The 14,864-nt window shown below is 38.8% G+C and overlaps 1 protein-coding gene across 2 annotated transcripts in view; it reads left to right on the forward strand.

Annotated features, from left to right (window-relative positions):
* Positions 1–14,864, forward strand: part of ACTN2 (actinin alpha 2) — a 575,275-nt gene that overhangs the window by 437,260 nt on the left and 123,151 nt on the right. For both annotated transcript variants that reach the window (XM_044059081.1, XM_044059086.1), the window contains exons 13-14: positions 2,116–2,224; positions 4,625–4,765. In XM_044059081.1, coding sequence (XP_043915016.1) covers positions 2,116–2,224; positions 4,625–4,765 — 250 coding nt within the window. The remainder of the gene's footprint in view (positions 1–2,115; positions 2,225–4,624; positions 4,766–14,864) is intronic.

Genomic DNA, 14,864 nt, shown 5'->3' on the forward strand with positions numbered 1-14,864 from the left:
AAGGATTTGCTTTTATACTGCATCTCATTGGTTTCACTGCTCTGACTCTTAAATTTCAAATTGAGTGATTTTGTTATAGCTAATACAGAGCTAAAAAAACTATACTGAATCAGTACTAAAGAAATAGTTTGCCTCGTTCTTTTGTCCATGTTTCCCTCTTCTTCAAGATTCCTGACACTGAACTTTAGATATTCAAAAGATGAATGGATTCTGTAATACTTATAGATGGAGCCTGTCAATAGTTAAAGAGCATTTTAAGTATTTCAGTGAAAATATTTCACTTTAAGCACTTACGTCAATAGTGGAGAATTCCCTTTTCTTTACTGTCATGTGACCTTGGAGTAGGTATATTGAAATTTAGGGGGTGTGGGTGGTATTCGCTACATAGGAGGTGAAATAGCTTGCCCCTGCAAAAAAAAAAAAGATTTCCTCTGAGGTTTCACCAAGTTTCTGTAAAACATTTTCAGAGTTTTTGCTGTCAGCAAAAAAAGTAATAGATAACACATCCTGACTATTAGCAATATCAGAAAACAGCAGAGTCCTCAGCCAGCTTAAGTAGCAGTGATAGAGTCCTTTGGAAAGATGGATAAACCAAAGCATTTAATTCCTGATGCTAAAGTTCAGTGTATGAAATTTAAAACAGGACTGATAATGTACAGGTTCACAGCTACCTAGACATGTGGGCGTTCAAAGCTTACAGTATGCCTTCTGATTATCTTTTATTATGTTTTAGTAGAGTATAGGTTTTGGTTTTAAACAGCTGAGACAGTGGTCATATTGAAAAATTCATGGGATGAACACAAAACAAATTTGGCGGAATCAAAGGAATAATGGAGAAAGGAAAGTATACTGAGTAAGAAATTAATTTGTAGTAACAGAGTAGGTAAAGATTACTGGCAAAATTGGGGCCAAGAGTAGTCATCTATCAGTAAAGTATGTTTTCTTTCTCTTGGATGCAATATACTTCAACTATTAAAACAATTTCTTTCAAAGCCAGGGCCTTGAGCAAGGCATTTAACTTTGAAGTTTTGCAGGGTCTTCTCTGACATCAGGACCCATGATCCTAGTGTGGTTCTACTACAAATTATTAACTAAAACCCAGCTGAGGATACAGATGCATGAAATAAACCAGTAAAGCCACATATGGCAAAACAAAAACACTTCTAATTATGTTTTTCAGGGAGCTACTAACTTAATTTTCTTAAGCATACTAACTTCATGGTTACATAACCATAGAGAAAAATGAAAAGAGCATAAACACTGAATTACTGCTGGTACACTATTAGAAACTGTACCTGCTGTGATTTTAGTGAGAAACAGCACATTACAATTTGTAGATTGTGGAGCTGTGCCTGGCAACTTGCAACACCATCCGCTTTACACTCGACCAAGGGTAGGAAAGCCTCCCAGTGTCTGCACCTGTTTAAGAAACAGACATTCAATCAATAAAAATATAATATTAAACATTTTTGGTTTGTTTTTGTTTACCTGACTTACAAGGTATGGAATTTTATCACAAAATGAATTAGTTCAAAACCCTAATCTGTTTTACTAACACACTGCATATCTCAGAATACTGACTGCATTCACAATAAAGGCCATTTGTTTATTCTGAGGCTGTTATGTGACAGTCAGAATGGACAACAGAACTTCAACTGATAAATATAAAATGCATAGGAAAGACTTTTAATTGTCAATAAATAAATAGCTGTAATAAAGGCCACACAAGTGTGCACAGTCTTTCAGATTTATTATTACAAGGAATGTGTGGAAGCAGTAAACTATTTTGATTCTGTTTTATGTCCTTTTTAATAAAAGACAATTTTATTTTTAAGGCCCACATTATGGGCAAGTAGACATATTGACATAGTGACATTATTTAATAAGCTACTGGCATGTATTATTTACCAGGCGTCTGTAAAATCATAACAGACTACATGGACTGTATACCAGTCTTTCAGATGAAAATAAACATTCAATTTTTGAAACACATTCACTTTGTCTGCATTCACATTTACACACACACATATATATATACTATACATCAAGTTCAGATCAAGTAATCAGAACAGCAGAAGACAATTATTAACATTTTTTCATTTTATTTTTCAAAAGTGAGCTTGACTATCATGACATTGCTGCAATAAATGAACGCTGCCAGAAGATTTGTGACCAATGGGATAAACTTGGAACATTGACGCAAAAGAGGAGAGAAGCACTAGAGGTAATGGTTTCATACTAATTGTCCATTTAGTAATGTATGTGTGTGTGTGTGTGTGTGTGTGTGTGTGTGTGTGTGTGTGTGTGTGTGTGTGTGTGTGTGTATCTTTTTTGAAAGTTTAATACTGAAATGTTAAATTGTGTTTCAGCTGTACACATATTTTTAATATATTTTCTTTCCATTGCCCCATATTATTCATAGTTAACCCCTGAAACAGTTCCTCGATTACATCAAAGCAGCCGTGGTTTTATTTCCTTCCTTAATAACCTTCTGGCATTGTGAACAGATTTTGGAGTATCCTTTTACTTCTTCTGTTATGCCTGGCCAATAAAATGTGCATAACTCTCCCTTTACTAGTTTTTATATCAAAATGGCCTAGAAAAAAAAATGTCATAGGCTATAACAAGAAGTGTTCAATGGTAAGCCCTTGGGACTCCCAGCTGCTGCATCACTCCTTCTGTAAAGTAACCCCATGTCCTAAAATACTCATTCACTTTGTCTCTGAAGATCAGGAGCCACCTTGGATACATCTCTCAGATTTTGTAAAGTGATGTCTAAAATCTGTGCCTGCCTTAATGCAATGTCTCTCAGCCATCATTCCCAATTCTCCTTTTAATGGAATTCCAGTACTTTTTGCCAACTGTGTCTCAGATTTAGATTTACTGCTATCAGAAATGTCTTCCTCTGAAGTAAATTCTTCCAAAGAAAGTCCTGTACTTTCTGACAGTTGTTGCACTGATTCAGGGATTTCACTACCAGCTAGCTCTTTTTCTGTAATGGCCACATTACCGGCCTCTTTTGAAGGTATTAACACTAGCCAAGTCTCACCTCTGCTACCTTTCTTACATGAATGCCTCCATTCTTGACTGCTTGTGAGCACATGTACTGTGTACATGTACATGTACTGTGTACTGTGTTATTAAAGATATTGCCTATCAATGTTCCTGGCTCGATATTATAAAGTTTGTTGTTGAGAACATTCAATGTTTAGATAGGGATCCATATATATATTTATATATGTGTGTGCATGTGTGTGTGTATGTGTGTGTGTGTGTGTGTGTGTGTGTGTGTGTGTGTGTGTGTGTGTGTGTGTGTGTGTGTGTGTGTGTGTGTGTAGGTCTACCGAATATAGTCGAATGACACAGAATGACACAAATATGTTTATATATATATATATATATAGTTATATATATATATATATATATATATATATATATATATATATATATATATATAAAATATTTTCAAATGACTCAAAAATTAACCAGAAAACGTCAAAATTGCAGATGTCAGCACTATACTTTGCATGTACTGAGCAACAACCTTGGCGCATGCAAAAATGATTCTGTAAATTCAAAAACTTCTTTTTTGCAGGGGGGCAAGCCCCCCTGCACCACCATGTAGGGGTTGTAACCCAACATCTCCTGCTAATTACATATACTAACTCCAAGATCATACAGTATCGGTGAAAGGGCATATTCCCCATATTCCCCAACCTTGAGAATTGTGTAATCTTGCACAGCTGTCAACCATCTGCTTAGTCAGTCAGATTGTCAGTTAAACAAATGTTGAACAAACACAGGTTTAGCAATATTCAGTGCGCCGACACACACACACACACACACACACACACACACAAATATATATATATATATATATATATATATATATATAAATACGTATATAGGCTCATCCAGTAAGATCAACGTGTGCATGGTCAATAGCTTATCTATCAATTCCTTTTGGTATTTAGTTGACAGATCAGCTAATCAATGTTGTCAGCGTGAAATCATTATAATAGTGTGGTTGGGATATATGTTCTTCCTTGTTTTTGTGAGATCTTGAAGTTGGTATATATAAGTAGCAGGGCACAAGGTGTACAGCACCGCATGTCTAGGAGATGACTTCCCCTTCCAAACAATGATGTTTTTGGAGATTTATGCACTGTTGGAGAATCCATATTCCATTGCTGTTAATGTGTGTTTTGATAATTTTTTTTGTTGATGAATAGTTCTGCAATATTTTACATATATCCATGTGGTGTGTACGTGTGTGCATGTGTAACTGAAGATTGTACAATAAATATACTAAAATATGCTAATTTTAAGATATGATAGGATTTTACAGTTATTTGCAAATACATTTCAGAATAAGTATGATTCTTAACTGGTATCTAACAAATTAAACAGCTGTAAAACTGTTTTCATTAGAAGCAAAAGGCAGAATTGTTAACATTAGAACTAGCAAGTAAATAAAAAGCATCAAGGTCTAAATTCTTCATATCATCCACTGGTTGTTGCATCATTGTGAAGTAATCTACAGTAATTCTAACCAGCAGTGTAATGATATGAGTCTTATTTGAAGACATTAATCCCTTTTTATGTTTTTCCCTACTATTTTCAGAGGACAGAGAAAGTGTTGGAGACAGTTGATCAGTTATACCTGGAATTTGCCAAGAGAGCTGCTCCCTTCAATAACTGGATGGAAGGCGCCATTGAAGATTTACAGGACATGTTTATTGTACACACTGTTGAGGAAATGCAGGTATTAAATCTGCTTACCTAAACTATAAATAAACTCTTATCAGAAATAGTCCTAAAGTGGGCAAAGTTAGCCTACAAAGAAACCATTCAAATATTCAGTAAAAAGAAACAACCACAAAGTATTCTTGTACAGTTAAGGAGTTAGACTAAAATATACTTTGAAAGAAGATTAGATTGAATTTAGTAACTTAAGTTTGATGACCAGATAACAAATGGGCCTGGCCTTACAACACATAGGCAAACTAAACTGCGTAGGGAAACATTCTTACAGGGATGTTCTTTCCCTATTTAGTTATTTTTAGAGCAATGTTTCTTTGCTCTAATAAATAAATAAACAAATAAAGCATCCCTAATTAAAAGAAAATGTGCCCAAGGAACAATTGGCACTCTAGGAGGCGGTGTTCCAATTGACTTGACATTCAAGTCACTTTATGTTAGCTTAAAGGTTGTGAGGTCACATGAGAAGAAATTTCGCAAAATTCAAATATCAGAGCAAAGTCACCTGAAGGAGTTTTAATGAGGGAGAGGGGTCAAAATCAGGGACATTCTGCAGAATTCTGACTGGACAGAGATGACAGGAATGATGTGGTATTGCTGAAGGAAGTGTTATTACTATGTTTACAATAATACTACTGGCAGTGATCAACCATATATTTTTGGCATTTTTCTGTTTTGTGATTTGTGTGGGCAGTTAGAATGAGGGGAATGGCACAGTGAGAAGTGTCGTTACTGTTTTACAATAATGCTGGCAGTGATCAGCTAGAAAAGTTGCCCATATTCCTAATTTTGTGATTTGTGTGGGCAGTTGGGATGAGGCGATAGGCATGGTGAGAGATGTTATTACTGTTTAACCAATAATGCTGGTAGTGATCAAACAGATGTTTTGGGCAATATTTCTGGCTTTCTGATTTGTGTGGCAGTTGGGATGAGTGGAATGAAATGGTAAAATACCTTTTATTACTGTTTTTACAATAATGCTGGCAGTAACTGACCAGATATTTTGGGAAATATTATACTGACTTTTGTGATTTTTGTGGAGCAACCTGGATTGGAATATGTTAATATGCAGCTACTTGTTTGTGTGGTCTGTGGAGCTGAAATAATATTACATAGTCATCAGACATTGTGGCTATAACTACTGGGTGGGGGCTGGGATTGGCTGGATAAAAGTAACTTATCCTCATGTCTGTGCTTATTTCAGTCACGATATGGCTTTGAATGACTAATGTGATTTTGAAAGAAGTAAGCTAGACTACTTAACTGGACACCTGATGTACACAGATAGGGTGGTATAATTGCTGTGGCTGTCTTTTATGGAAGAAAATGACTAGCTGCCGGATGCTATTTGCTGATTATTTTGGCTTTGCAGGACTAATGGGATTATGTAAAGCAATGTATAATATTTTAATATGTGACAACTGTTTGGGACAAAGGTGAAGTACATTACATGGTCATCCTCTTTTATCACAATCAGGTGTAAGAATTGCACATAGAAGTGACTATAACAGTTTGGTGGGGTTTGTCTGGATGAAAGTAACTGACCGTCTTGTAACTGTCTCAGTTTAACAGTCATCTCATAAAAAAAGTAAGGGATAGATGCATCACAGAATACCGAGACCATCAGAACTTCTGATCACCTGTAGCCCCAAGACACCAAGGCTATATAAGTGGATTTTGCCATGGGTTTAGAAATTGCCTCTGACCCGAACCCCATCTAGTCTAAAACCTAGCTCATTGGTGTACACAGAAGGTCACTGCACCTGGGTGATGGGCTGGTGATGTCATTATTTCTGTAATATTCCTCCTAAACCTCCAAGATAGTATATCATATGTTGGGCTATGGATAGTATGGACATTATTTCTTTAAATTTCACCACAAACTTCAGAGGAGTGCACAGAAGATCTCTATAGCAGGAGTACTGAAATGTCACAAGTTGTAACAAGTTGGAAACATTATTGTAATATTTTTTTCTTTATTTTCCTCACAATGAATCTACCACAAGTTCCAGGTACAGAGTCTTAGTTTTAGCACTTGAATTTGCTTATTCATGCTCAGCACTTGTTCAGAACTTGTTGTTAGCACTAAATAAGCTACAAATTACTACAGCACTCAACCTTCCTCTTTACCTAGAGGAAAACAGTTTTTGTACTTACTTTCCTCACTTGCTTAGAGAAAAACAGCTCTTATAATCACTTTCCTCACTTGTCTAGAGGAAAGTAGTTTTTTATTCAGGCATGTCCAAGGGTCAGCTCCCAGTGTTCTCTCCTGTCTATCTGATGAATCTGGGCATCTTGAGGCAATGTAGCGAATTGCCTCATGTACACAGAACACCACAACCTGTGAGAGATGCATTTATCTAGCCAAACTGGAGGTAAAGCTCTCTCCAACCAAGACTGAACTTGACAGTCAAGAGGAGAAGGTAAACACTTGCACCACACCACACTCATCACATAGTCCCACTAAACCTACACCACCAAAATCCACACATAGAAACACAAAAACATTAACAGAGGCTCTCAATAATAATCTGCTCAAGCAACAGACACCTCCAAAGCAAAAAGCAAGCAACCTCACCCCCCCAACACAACCCAAATGACACATAGCCTACAGACTCAGTGCACCAATAAACCGCAGCCCATAAGGCAAACCAACGTACCCTACACACTAGTCATAGGTGACTCTATAGTCAGGCACACTGATGTCCCACTCAGCAGGCTACCCAAGGAGAAGGTGACTGTCAGCTGCCTGCCGGGTGCCAGGATCCACCACATAACCCACGCACTCAGGTCACTCCACAACAAGTACAAATATGAATCTGTCATTGTCCATGTTGGTGTGAATGACCTGAGATGTTCCTCCCTGGACTGAAAAGAGACGTGGAAGATCTCTCCGATCTTGTAGCCCAGGCAGGTATGACCCTAGCCCTGAGTAGCATCCTGCCATCACCCAGAATGATAATACAGCAGTACAAGGACAAAATGATTGACTTCAACAATTGGCTAAGCTTCTGGTGTCATTCTAAGGGGATCCAGTATCTGTCTGCCTGGGATGACATTGTCGACAGACCACAATGCTTTGCCAGAGATGGCCTGCACCTATCGCCCTTGGGATTCAGGATACTGGCTAAGGCTCTTGCCACCTCTATAGTGCCTTTTTTAGGCAAGGTTCAAATGACAAATTCACCACCATAACAGGAACAGGCAAGCAAAAACTGAGGGTAATGCTACTCAATGCTAGAAGTCTAAATCTCAAAATGTACTCACTCGAGGCACTCCTTAAAATGGAGAACATCAGTATCTGTACAGTGACTGAGACCTGGTTCAAGGACCTAGAGAGTACCCCTGCATTACCAGGCTATAACTCATACCACACTTTTCAGCCATCTAACCTGGACCAGAACACCAAAGGTGGAGGTGTGTCCATATTCATGAAGGATATCCACACCTCCAGGCTAGTTGCGCAGCATAATGCATCCAAGGTTATCCAAGTGCAACTAACTCTGGGCAAAACTGCAATTCGAATTGTAGCTTGCTACAGATTCCCCACCCCAGGATTCCCACTCTTCTTTTCCTGATATACTGGAAAATATAAGGGTTCAACCAAACACCCTAATATGGGTGATTTCAACTACCACACCATTAACTGGGAAAACTACTCATGTACCAACTCCTTTGCTCAACACTTTCTGGAATTCATAAATTCCAATGCCCTGGATCAACTTATCTACACTCCCACCAGGGGAAACAATATCCTACACTTAGTCATTACCAACATGAGTGACCGGTGTTCCACACCTGAAGTCAACTCCTCGTTGGTCAGATCCAACCATAAGCTAATCACCCTAGATATCCGCATCATGACCCTACCCACCATTAAGGAAACCATGGTAAAAAATTTCTCCAAAGCCAACTTCATTCTTCTTAAGACAGAAGTGGCGAACTTTGTGACACCCATGCAGATGGACAATGCAGTTACAACTGCTGAATCCTACACAAATGCACTCTATAAGCACTTATACGAGTGCATGGACTGTGCTATCCCAAACAGAACCTCCAAAAAAGGAAGCCAATCTGGTGGTCTCTGCCATAAACAAACTCTACAACAGAAGAAAGAAACTGTTGCAAAAGAGAGTAAAATCCCATGAGTGGAGGAGCTCCCTGGTCAGCCTCAGTAAGAAGCTGAGATCCCTTATAAGATCCTCCAAAGTTAGTTATGAAAACAAAATCACCACAGATTTTAAGGGCAACCACAAAGCATTCTATAGCTATGTCAAGAATCTCAATGGCAACATCAGATCTCCTCTGAGTTACAACACAATGGCACGAAAATTACAGAACCAACTGATATTGCCAACATCCTGGCAGATAGGTTCAGTGCTAACTTTATCCCCCTCTCACCCCCTAAAGGGCCCATATCTATACAGGAAGAATGCAGAGTCCATGTAATCACATCTATGCAGGTAAAAGCTGCACTCTCTAAAACCAAAAACACATAATCCATGGGACCGGACAACATCCCAGGCTGCGTTTTACACGAACTTCAGAACAAACTGGCTCCCCACCTAAGCACCATGTTCAATCATAGTCTCATGTCAGACATTGTGCCCACTGAATGGTGCACAAAAACAGTTATCCCACTCCACAAAGGGGGAGCCACCAGTGATCCTGGGAACTATCACCCTATTAGACTGACAAGCCTGGTCTGCAATTCCATGGAACGTATCATCATGGAACTCATAAACAAAGACATTGGTAACCTCCAAACTCTGTACCCCACCCAGTTTGGGTTTGTGAAAGGCAGATCATGCCTTCTCCTGATCGACTTCTTTGAGGCAGTCACCAAAGCTGTAGACAAGGGTAAGGTGGTTCACACAGCCTAACTTGACCTCGCCAAGGCTTTCAACACCATCCCCCATTCTGGAATTATAGCTAAACTCACTAAACTAGGTATACATCCCTACGTCACAAGATGGGTTGCCAACTGGCTCACTGACAGAACCCACACTGTAAAAGCTGCAGACTCCAAATCTGACTTCAAACCAGTGACAAGTGGAGTACCACAGGGTTCAGTCTTGGGACCTCTTTTGCTTGGTATCTACTTCTCTGAAGTACAGGATAACATAGAAGGCCTCTGGCTAATGAAGTTCGCAGATGACTGCAAACTAGGAGCCATAGTCGAGTCCCCAAATGATGTGGACATCTTACAGAAGAGCCTTACTGAGACAAATGCCTGGTGTCAGAGGCATGGCCTCAAGCTCATTGCCAAAAAGTGCATTGTCATCCCCTTTGGTAAAAACTCTGCACCCATGAACTACCACATAAATGGCAGTCTACTTAATGCCGAATGTGTGATAAGAGACCTTGGGACCCAGGTGGACACTAGCCTCTCCTTTGATAATCACATCAGCACAGTAGTCAGGAAATCCTTCTACGTGGCACACCTCAAAACAAAAGGTTTCTCATCCAGGAAAAAAGAGGTCATTGTTCCCCTCTACTCAGCACTCATTAGACCCATTATAGAGTACAACGTCCCTTTTGGAATGTACCTCACAAGACATCTGCAGCAGCTGGAAAGGCCACAGAAGTACCTCACAAAGAGGATTACTGGCCTCAAACAGATACCCTACACTGACCGTCTCAAGAAACTCCAGCTTTACTCTGTAGCATATCGCCTACTCCGAGGAGCTCTCTGCCTAACATATAAAGCTATGTCAAACCCAGTGCTGTTGGACATGCTACACCTAAAGAAATCCCAATCCCTCTGAGCTACAAGCTCTAGGGACCTAAACCTTGTCACCACAATAAACAGGACATGCTGGAGGAATAGATTCCTATCACAGAGACTTCCTATACTCTGGAATAAGCTACCCATCTATGTCAAGCAAAGTTCCTCATTAGCACTCTTCAAGAAAAATCTTGATGACTGGATGGGAAATAGGAAATACACCCCGGGGATCACTTCTGTGGCTCTGCTCGACAGGGGCACAGGAAATTAACTTTCTTGGGTGGCGTAAGCCAGGAAACCTTGTTGGCTAGGCTTACTTAGGCCCTTGGGCTGATAGCCTAGTACCTACCTATGAGCCTATGACTCTATGATGCGTATACAGGTAGCTATCTTTGAGGGAGAGTGAATAAGCATGTTTTTAATATATGCCTGACAGCAAATATGTTATATTCTACTTTTTTTTTCAGTTTTATTCCAGTTTCGCATCAGAAGTGTACACAGAAGGTGGCTTTCCTTTGGGGATAGGGGGGTGAGGAAGCATGCTGTATAAAACTCTGATAACAACAGCATGAAATATGACTGTGGACATATGTGCCTTCATTTTAATCCCAATTTAACAACAGGGGGAGATGCACAAAAAGTGACAATCTATTTGTGGGGGGAAGGGGGACAGGTACTATACCTAGATATAATGTTTGTATCATCACAAGCATTTGTCTTCTCAGTTTATTGTGAAAGGGTGTTTGGTTAGTTTTGATATGAAAACTTGGAACCAACTTGAGGATTTCATCCTTGAAATAAAAAAGTAAGATTGAATTTCTGTTCCATATGCATATTTTTTTGATCATCATTGGATCAAAAAGTTTTAAAAAGCTCTAAAATGCACCTCTGAGCATTTATAACCCTGTGTCTTCTAGGTGTCTAGCAGTTCCCAACCCCCAGTATAATTAATTAATTTATTTACATTTGTTGACCAGGAGTGTCCGACTGGACGTAGGTCTATTTTCAGTGGAGGCCCGGGGAGAAAAGCTCCACAGTTAAAATATACAGACAGTAGTTACATTGGATTTACATAGCAATTAAGAATTTGATCAACATAGCAATCAACAATTACAAACATAGTTACAGATGAAGAACATAGTACATCAGTAGACAACTAGAATCTTTATTATCCGCGAAGTACATAACAGCCATTAACAATTGTTACATTAAGAAGTTCCTGCTGTATAATAAGTAATTAGGCTTATGAGCATCCAAGCTTGCTATAATCAAGATAGTTAGTGGGGTGGAAAGAAAGGTAGTGGGTGGATGGGGTGGGTGATGTTAGCGGGGGAGTTGCAAGGGCATAGCCAGCATGTTTTTAAGTGTGCTTTTAGTAAAGTTTTGAAGTGGGTGCATGATGGTACAGAGGTAATTGTGGGTGGGAAGGAGTTCCATAATTTGGCTATGGCACAAGAGAATAGTGCTTCTCCAGCAGAGTTATTGGCTTTAGTGACCTGTAAGTGATTTTTGTTGCTGGATCTTAGTGGTCTGGTGGTGCGATAGGGTTGGAGTAGATTCTGGAGGAAAGGGACCTTTAGTGAATGGTTTACTAGTTTGTGGGTGAGTGTGAGTTGATACCATTGAAGGAGGTTATTAAAAGCAGTTTTGGTTATTAGGGTATGTTGAAAGGATGCAGGGAAAAGCAAAGTTGAAGAGTAAAATTGAATTTCTTTCTTTAATCATGGTTTTTGTTTAGGCCATTTTTAAATGAAAAGGTTGTTTTAAAAACTCTAAAATGCATTTTAGAGCGTCTAGAAACCTTTTGACTTAATGTAGTTATTTCCACTTCAGTCATTATAGTGTATACTTGCTCATTTAAGATGTGCTGACAGGATGTAAAAAAGAAAAGTTGTAGATTAAGGCTGAATTTCTTTCTTTGCTCATGGTTTCATTCAGGCACTCCCTGGGTGAAAAGGTTGTGTAAAAAAACTTTGAAATGGACAGTGTGAGTAAACCAGGATGAGATGGTCAGTATAAGGGGTGGCCAGCTTACCTAAGATTGTGTATGTTGAACAGATCTTACTACCAGCAAAAAGACAAAATGTAAAGAGTTGCATTACAACTATTTCTTGGTTCATTGTTTAAATCTAAACACAATAGTTTTCTGGACTTTCCAAACTAGATAATCTTATGAGTGCAGAATAGTTCACCAACTGATCAGGAATACCATTTGTATCCAATTTCATTAATTTTTGAGATCACTATATCATTTGGGGGAATTCAGATCACCACCCACTCTCCTTTCACAATAAAATGGCGTAGTTTCCAGCTTATTCCATTTTGTGTGACAATGTAAATCTCTCTTCTCCTTTTTGAAAACATGATCCTTTCAGTGACTATCTGAATGAAAAACTGATATTGTAAATGAAACTATTTTAACAGAGCCTCTCTAAATAGGATTCCTGTCACAAAATAGTATAAATATGAAAATGTCTGCAAATGGTAGCTGAGTGTACCTATGCTTATGCATCAACCATGTCTTTGAAAACTCTTTGTATGTACTCTTTGTATGAGCTCGACTAAGCTCAGTGTTTCTTAGCCTACTACCAGTTGCCCAGAAGAGGCCGTCAGAAAATATGACCTGTCATTGGTGATCGTGCTAAAACATATGCTTAGCAATGTATGCCTTTTCAGTCAGTTGACTGGGTATAGAATCTTTCATATGCTGACCTCCTCTTCCAGGAATTAAAGGAGTCTAACCAAAAAGACAGCAAAACACAGCCATCCAGATTTTTTGAAGAAATGACCATGTCAAAACTGGCAGTTGGTCTATCAAATCAAACTATCGCTGACATTCTAAGTCTGAATGGCCAGACTATAGCTTGAGAGTCATTCAGGGCAGAAAAAGCTATGATCAGGTCATTTTCACTGAGTAAAGGGAGACGGCATTTCACACCACTAGTCTATACTCCAGTAGTGGCCAAGAGTTAGGCACATGTATCCAAAATATAGCGTCTAGGACTAATTATGCAGCATGACAAGCAGACAACAAGAGTATTTGGATGCACATATCTTGTGTAAGAGTGCCTGTATGCTGAAAATTGGAAGCCATGCTAATTTTTTATTTACTTTTTTTATTCCATTAATTTGTTAGCTGAGTAAACTCACAAAAATCACTAGGAACATGTCTTTTTCCAAGGGTGACCTGCTAATGTCACTGGTACAATGCTCTAGAGCATGTCTGGATCTTTGGTTCTTTCTACTCTGCTGTAGCACGGAGTCTGTTACTTCAGCATATAATAACATATATGACACCCTGCAACAGCTTTAAGACCTTATCAACACAAGACTTCATGATTTCCTAGCACTGGCCCATCCAAAGCTACCTAGATTTTTTGAGGATACCAAATCTTCCCAAGAATCTTCAGGACTCCCCCCACCAATAAAGGCCATAGGTAGCAGGGGGAAGGTGGCATCACTGAACCAGCAACAATTTTTCTGGAATATCATATTAAAACCTTGGCTAATGAGGCTAATGCTTTTGTATTAGACATTCTTGGTTTTCTGAGGAAAACTAAATCAGTTCCTGTCACTGGCAATTTGATTTTGGTGATGAAGGAAACCTTAACTCTCCCAGGTAAGATTACCTAATTTCTATATTACTGCATTTGGTACTGCACAACAACCTTTTTGGATTTAATGGCAGTATTTACAAATAGAAATGTGGAATTTCAATGGGAGCAGCTATGACCTCTAGCCTAGCTAGTAGGGCATTAGTTAAGTGGGAGAGTGAAACAGTCTATAACTCAGAGTTCTGGTGCTTTATCAAATGTTAACTGAAGTTTGTTGACAATATTTTCTATTGTACAGGAAGGGTCAGTGGAAGCTCTTGAGAATTTCTTTGTACACATTGCATAATCGACTGACTTTTTGAAACTTACTACTCATCATGATTACCGTAAGGTTAGTTTTCCGGATCTCACTGTTTATAAGCACACATGGTCACAAGTATGTTTAAAGGATTTATTCTGCAAACCCACCAGGGTAAATGTACTGCTTCATGCCAGCAGCATGCACCTGTAAATGACTAAACATAATGAAATAAAGTCACAGGGTATGCAGATCGCTCATGTGTTCAGAAAAACATCTAATTTTCTAAAGAATCTACAGGACCTCCACAGAGATTTTCTTGAGAGTGGGTATCAAAGTGGAAATATCAGGTATATTCATGGTCCTGTTAAGGAAATAAAAGCAAGGAAGGACACTTCCTTATATGAACCACAAAGAAGTTTTTTACGTGATTTCAGTGGTCACTACACTTACTTAAGGAAATAGAAATGAAAAAAGTATGACCTTAACTTTCAGAATAAAGATACCCATGAGATTAGAAAGA

Source organism: Protopterus annectens, chromosome 1.part2, assembly GCF_019279795.1.
Source record: "Protopterus annectens isolate FY-2018-M chromosome 1.part2, PAN1.0, whole genome shotgun sequence".
In the NCBI taxonomy this organism is placed as follows: domain Eukaryota; kingdom Metazoa; phylum Chordata; order Ceratodontiformes; family Protopteridae; genus Protopterus; species Protopterus annectens.